This window comes from Pinus tabuliformis, chromosome 5_2, assembly GCF_031772625.1.
Source record: "Pinus tabuliformis cultivar Carrire ecotype Pingquan chromosome 5_2, CPIR1, whole genome shotgun sequence".
In the NCBI taxonomy this organism is placed as follows: domain Eukaryota; kingdom Viridiplantae; phylum Streptophyta; class Pinopsida; order Pinales; family Pinaceae; genus Pinus; species Pinus tabuliformis.
This window is the reverse complement of record NC_142306.1, coordinates 708468303-708474607: the sequence shown is the minus strand read 5'-3', so window position 1 is coordinate 708474607 and position 6305 is coordinate 708468303. Positions and strand designations below refer to the sequence as shown.

The window sequence follows — 6305 nt, the reverse complement described above, 5'->3', positions numbered from 1 at the left end:
GAGAAACGCATTCACAGTCAATTGGAGGAGAGGAGAAAGCAGGAGGAAATATTATGGAAGCAAAAATCAAGGATAAGGTGGCTGAAGGAGGGGGAGAGAAACACCAAGTTCTTCCACAGAACAACTATACAACGGAGATTGCACAACACTATCCCTTTCATTCAGAAGCAGGGGGGGGAAAGAGTAGAAGAGCATGACGAGATTGAGCAAGAATTCACAAGGTACTTTCGGCAGGTTCACCAAGAGCCCCAAAACGACAGAAGGCCAGCCATTGAAAAATCATCCGAAATGTGCCAAAAATCATTATTGAAGAACACAATAAGCTCCTTCTTCTCCCTATTCAACAACAGGAAGTAGACACTGCAATGCATCAGCTCAAGGAAGGAAAAGCCCCTAGCCCGGATGGATTCACAACCACCTTCTTCCATGCCTTCTGGGAATTAATCAAAGATGAAGTCTGGCAAGTGGTAGAGGAGTTGTGCACACTGCACTGGCTTCTGCCCTCTCTCAATTATACCTTTATTGCGCTCATTCCAAAGGAAGAAAGCAACATTACCCCAGACAAGTTCCGACCAATTGCTCTGTGCAATGTAATTAACAAGGTGATATCAAAGGTCATAGCCAATAGATTAAATCCGTTGTTGCCCCTGCTCATCTCGCCTGAACAATCCGGCTACGTGGAAGGAAGACAGATCCTGGATGGCATCATCCTCTCGCACGAAGTCATACACTCTCTCAAGCACACCAAGCAAGCAGGTATGATACTCAAGCTGGACTTGTCAAAAGCCTTTGATAAGCTAAATTGGATATACATACAAAAAATGTTAATAGCTTTTGGTTTCTCTCCAATATGGGTACGATGGATTCATAGTCTCATTTCTTCTACTTTCTTCTCCATCCTTGTCAATGGCATTCCATCCCGCCCCTTCAGCCCCTCAAGAGGCATTCGGCAAGGCGATCCTCTCTCGCCTTTCCTCTTTGTTCTCATGGCGGAAGGTTTAGGACGCCATATTACTCAGGCTCGCCTTTCCCAGCAAATTAAAGGCCTTTCCATCCATAACTCCCCTGCTATAACCCATCAGCAGTTTGTCGATGACAACATGTTGTTCGGGTACCCATCTGTTCAAGAAGCTTCAATGTACAAATCCCTGCTGAATGACTTTACCGAGGCTTCAGGAACCAGTATTAATAAATCCAAATCTCATATTTTTTTCTTCCACACTCCTCCTGTTGTTCAGAGGGCCATTGCTCGTATTCTGGGTTTCTCCATTGACTCCCTCCCATCCAAATACCTTGGAGCCCCCCTCATTGACTCGGCTATCAAGCATACCTCTTGGCGCTTGCTTCTTGAGAAGCTTGACCACCGGCTCAACTCATGGACTCATAGATCTCTGAATATAGCCAGCAGACTAGTACTAATCAAGGCTGTTCTACAGGCAATGCCGCTCTATCTTTTTTCAATCCTTGCAGCTCCTAAATGGGTGATTAAAAGAATAAGGAATTTACAGCGCAACTTTCTCTGGGGAGCGATTGGCACAAACCGCAAATGGGCTCTGGTTAAATGGATTACTGTATGCAAGCCTAAGGAGCAAGGGGGCATTGGACTGAGAGACCCCAGTCACAACAATGCTATAATGTGCGCAAAAATATGGTGGCAATGGTTATCCATACCCAATGCAAAAGGCTCACTCATTTGGAATGCAGCTAAACAACACTTCCTAATGATACAACAACACAGTTTTTGGGAAGTCTGAAATGGCAGAACAGTACGTTTTTGGATGGATGCCTGGAACCAGTTGCCAAAGCTCAGTAGCCTTCTCAGTCAACTCCCAGGCCACTCTGGGGAAGAGCAGCATCAAGAAAAAATATGGCACTATTGGACTCAGGAAACAGATCGAGGATACAGGAAGTGGCAGCAAAGCGAATCGATAATCAGTAGACATTACAACAAAACCAGCGATTTGCGCCAGATTTAGCGCTAGATTTTAGTGCATTTTTTTTGTAATTGTGATGAGCAACCTGGTGCTAAATCTGGCTCTATTGTACAATTTTTAAAGCGTCCTTTTTTGCACCTGATTTTGCATCCTTTTTCACGCTAGATTTTGCATCATTTTTTACACCAAACTATGCATCATTTTTTGCGTCAAATTTTGAACCAAGATTTGCATCTTATTTTATGACAGGTTTTGCTTCTAGTTTTGTGTCATTTTTTGCATCTATTTTTCATTCTCTTTTGCTTCCTATTTTGTGTCATTCTTTGCTTCCATTTTTGCACCATCATTTGCATCAAGTTTACACTGTATTTTGAATCCAATTTAACGTCTTTTTATGCATCCATTTTGTGTCAGTTTTTGCATCTAGTCTTACGCCAGGTTTTGTATCTAGTCTTACACTAGTTTTTGCTTCTATTTTTGCACCAGCTTTGGTGCCTATCTTTGCACCATGTGTTGAATTTGATTTAGCACCAAATTTTGCATCCATTTTTGTGCCCATTTTTGCATCTTGTTTTGGACCATTTTTTACATCCACATTTACGTTTGATTTGTCTCCATTTTTCCCATCTCATTTTGCACCATATTTTGCGTCATTTGTTTCATCCAATTTTGCATCATTTTTAACACCATCTCTTGCATCTAATGTTACATCATTTTGAGCATCCAAATTTGCATTTATATTTGCATCTTATGTTGAGTCATGTGTTGTGTCCACCTTTGCATCTTATTTTGTGTCTAATGGTACATTCAATTTAGAGCCATTTTTTACGTCTACTTTTGTATTTGTTTTTGCACCAAGTTTTGCATCCAATTTTAAGCTATTTTATGCCCCTTTTTGCACCATTTTTTTGTGTCTACTTGTGTCAAATGTTGCACCATTATTTACACCGACTTTTTCATCCAATTTTGCATTTTTTTGGTGTCTAGTTTTACATCGTTTTCACCATCCAAATTTGCATCTTTTTTTGCCTCATTTTGTGTCCACATTTTCATATAATTTTGTGTCTAAGTTCGAGCCTAAATTTGCATGTGATTAGGAATCATTTTTTACATCCAATATGACATCCTTGGTTTCACCTTTTTTCAGCCCCATTTTGCATCTTGTTTTATGTCTTTTCTTACATCTTTTTTTTTTCCTTTTTTGCACTCAAGTTTGCATCCCAAATTTACACCATTATTTGCATCATCATTTGGCATATTAATTTGTAACGTTTTTTGCTTCTTTTTAACGCTCAACTTTGCATCTTATTTTACATCTAGTTGTTGTCTTTTTTTGCATCTAATTTGGTGCCCATTTATGTGTCCTTGTTTTTGCCCAATTTGATATCCTTTTGTATGCCATGTTTTGTTCCCTTCTTTGTGTCAACTATTGCACAATTTTTCACTTCTAATTTAAAACACTTTGTATGTCAATTGTTTGCATTTTGTATTAATTCCTAGTTTAACATCCAATTTTACTTTCAATTTTGCATCCATGGTTACATCCGCATTTGACTTCTTATATAGAGTATATTTTTCTTTACATATATGACCCCCTTTATAGATTCATAGTGAAATATATGATAGTTTCTAAATATCATTAAAGCAGATATCACAATTCAAAATCATTTGTAAAGAAATTTAAGAGAAATTGACAACATCCATCCAAAAAAATAACAATGTGTCATTAACAATTTTCAAAACATGTATAAAATAGCAACATAATACTAATAAAATCAGTATTATTTTTAATCAAAACAAGTAAAATTCAAATATGATTAACAAATCAAAATATTTCATGAATATCGTTATTCTACGATAAATTAACAACATACATAAATCAAACTCATCGTATGATTACAAAATCAAAATGTCTCATTGATATAGGGTAAATTCACAACACCCATCTAAACATAGCAATGTCATTCTACACAATAATTTATTCATAAAAAACAATGCATGTGCATGCCTAGCTACCACCACCAAGATCATCCTCATGATCATCTTGACCATCCTCATTACTCTGATCCACATCATCACCAACACCGCAACTATCATCATCATCTCCTCCTTCACCACCATCATCCTCATCCTCATCCTCATCATCTCCTGATATATGTTGAACATAATTTGGATCATCGTCTTGGCAATCATTACCTATAGCATTCTGACAAAAAAAATCAATATTACATGTTAGTATTAATTACATAACACAACGCATGTTTTTGTTATACAATGTTAACCATAAAATGAGGTAAGATATAATATCTAATAGTACTAAAAAATAAAATGAAAATATGGTTTAAAAGTATATTGGAAATCCAACTAAGATTACATACCATAGAGTCCATCCAAACAACAAATTCAACCCATCTCTTTTGCTGCAGCACCTCCTTTTCCAAATGATTTGGAGGTCTTCCATATTTTAGTTCCTATCAATCAGTAAATAGGGAGAAATTAGATAACAATGACTTTCTTCTAGTACAAAATTTATTAAAAAAATATCACATGTTTAATATACTTACAAAGGTTGTTATCAGTGCTTTTAAACCTTTCTGGCCACTACGATGAGTGACTTTTGTCTTGGTTAACCTCGCCTTGGATGCCTTGTCCTTAAACATAAACCAATTCAATTTATTTTCACACAAATACATGTCTAAGATACTTATAAGTATTAATACATTCTAAATAATGTTTAATGAAAAATTCAATACCTGAATGCTCTCATTGCCGGCTTTTCTTTGTGCATCCAACTTCTCATATGATTTTACAAGTTCTTTCCATACTTTAAAAGGTATGTCAATAGGTCTTTGTTTCAGTCTTTGAACTTGAGGCATTTTTTTATTTTTTCTTGTTTGGTTAAAAATTTTGGTTAAAAAAAACCGAACAAGTAATTCACATCAATGGCATGGGGACTCTATGGATATGTGTAAAAAAATGGCTATAAAGAAAACATCCAAAAAACATATGAGCTCTCCCTTTGATGGTCACTTGGGGCATATGGCTGGAAAGGAACAACTCCATTTTCAAAAATCAAGGACAATCCTTTCTCAAAGTCCTTCCTAATATTTGCTCCAAATGTCTTAAAATGAAAAACAAAATTCAAACGTCATCCTTAAACATCTCCCTTAAATATAACGTTGGACCATAAATTCTTCACTTTTATTGTTATCGGCTCTGGAATGATTTTTCTATATGCAATTATATAATGAAATATGTGTGCACTAATGAAAAAACATTGAGTTTTATTTTTCATAATCACAAACAATGAAAAAAGAATCACACGTAACTAGCATCATTTTGGAAATTTTATATTTATTAAAAATCTTTAACATGTTTTCCTCCCATATCTCATAAAAAGGTGTGAAATTTTTTATATACTCTCCAATAAGCACTACAACAAAACCAGCGATTTGGAGGTTTTACACTAAGTTTTTCAACATCGAGCTTACTAGGGCTTGCACCACCGGGGTTATTAGTAAGAATCTCATGAGGTTTGCATAGCCATGATTATTAGAATCAAAATAGTAGGATTTGCACTAAAAAACAATTCATAGAGCTTTCCTGCTGGGGAGAAAATCACAAGTTCAACTTCTGCAGTGCAGAGCACCGAGAGCTCGTAAGCTTTCTTCAGCAATCCACCTACGTTTGGAAAATGTAGCCTGCCTGCTGGCGATGTTCTCAATCCTCTTCCTCTGCATCTTTCCCCTCACTATTCTTGTATGTCCTCTTTCGTTTTTCCCTCCAAACAAACCCTCTCAAATTGAGAAAGCAGAACAACTCACTCGATGAGAATCCGAATCCAATTATCGCTTCTAACAATAACCCAATACGATACCAGAAGTGATTACACAAAACCTCATTGACTCTTCATTTGTTTGGAAAAGAGCCAAGCATATACTTCTGACGAGGGTTTCAGTCTCAAGTTTGGCTCGCAGGACGTCGCTTAGTCAATTGCGAGAAAAGTTTTCCACCTGCCTGTCACATACGATTTGTCACACTATATATTAAAATAAGGTTGATCATACTAACAATAAGGTTGTATAGTTTAAAAGGAGGGCTCTCCTGACTGCATTTGGTTGGTTTATAGAAAAGATTGCTGGAATGTGTAATGTGAATGCTTTGCTAACTGTTTTTTAAGCATTTGGAAGTATTAAAACCCCTAGGATAATTAATGTAAGACCTGTTAATTAATGTGTAAAGATGGCTATTGTCCTTGGGCTACCTTAGCTGTTCGTGTTTAGTGATCTGTGGTATTATGACTCCTCAAGTCACTATTAAACCATGAGAACCATGCCCAGGCAGACTAGTGTGACATTGTGGATGAGAACC

General features: G+C 36.7%; 1 protein-coding gene across 1 annotated transcript; it reads right to left on the bottom strand.

Moving 5' to 3' along the window:
• Positions 1–3748: 3748 nt before the first annotated feature.
• LOC149161118 (uncharacterized) lies at positions 3749–5890 on the bottom strand. The gene is made up of 4 exons (XM_089436890.1): positions 4688–5890; positions 4499–4585; positions 4313–4405; positions 3749–4140 (listed from the first exon to the last, which is right to left on the bottom strand). The coding sequence occupies exons 1-4, from the start codon at positions 4808–4810 to the stop codon at positions 3943–3945; spliced, it is 501 nt and encodes a 166-aa protein (XP_089293016.1). The 5' UTR covers positions 4811–5890; the 3' UTR covers positions 3749–3942.
• Positions 5891–6305: the final 415 nt, after the last annotated feature.

Coding starts and splice junctions, on each gene's coding strand:
- LOC149161118 (XM_089436890.1), bottom strand. CDS start 4,810: ATGCCTCAAGTTCAAAGACTGAAACAAAGACCTATTGACATACCTTTT. Junction 4,586..4,687: donor CCGGCAATGAGAGCATTCAG/GTATTGAATTTT, acceptor TTTATGTTTAAG/GACAAGGCATCCAAGGCGAG. Junction 4,406..4,498: donor AAGCACTGATAACAACCTTT/GTAAGTATATTA, acceptor ACTGATTGATAG/GAACTAAAATATGGAAGACC.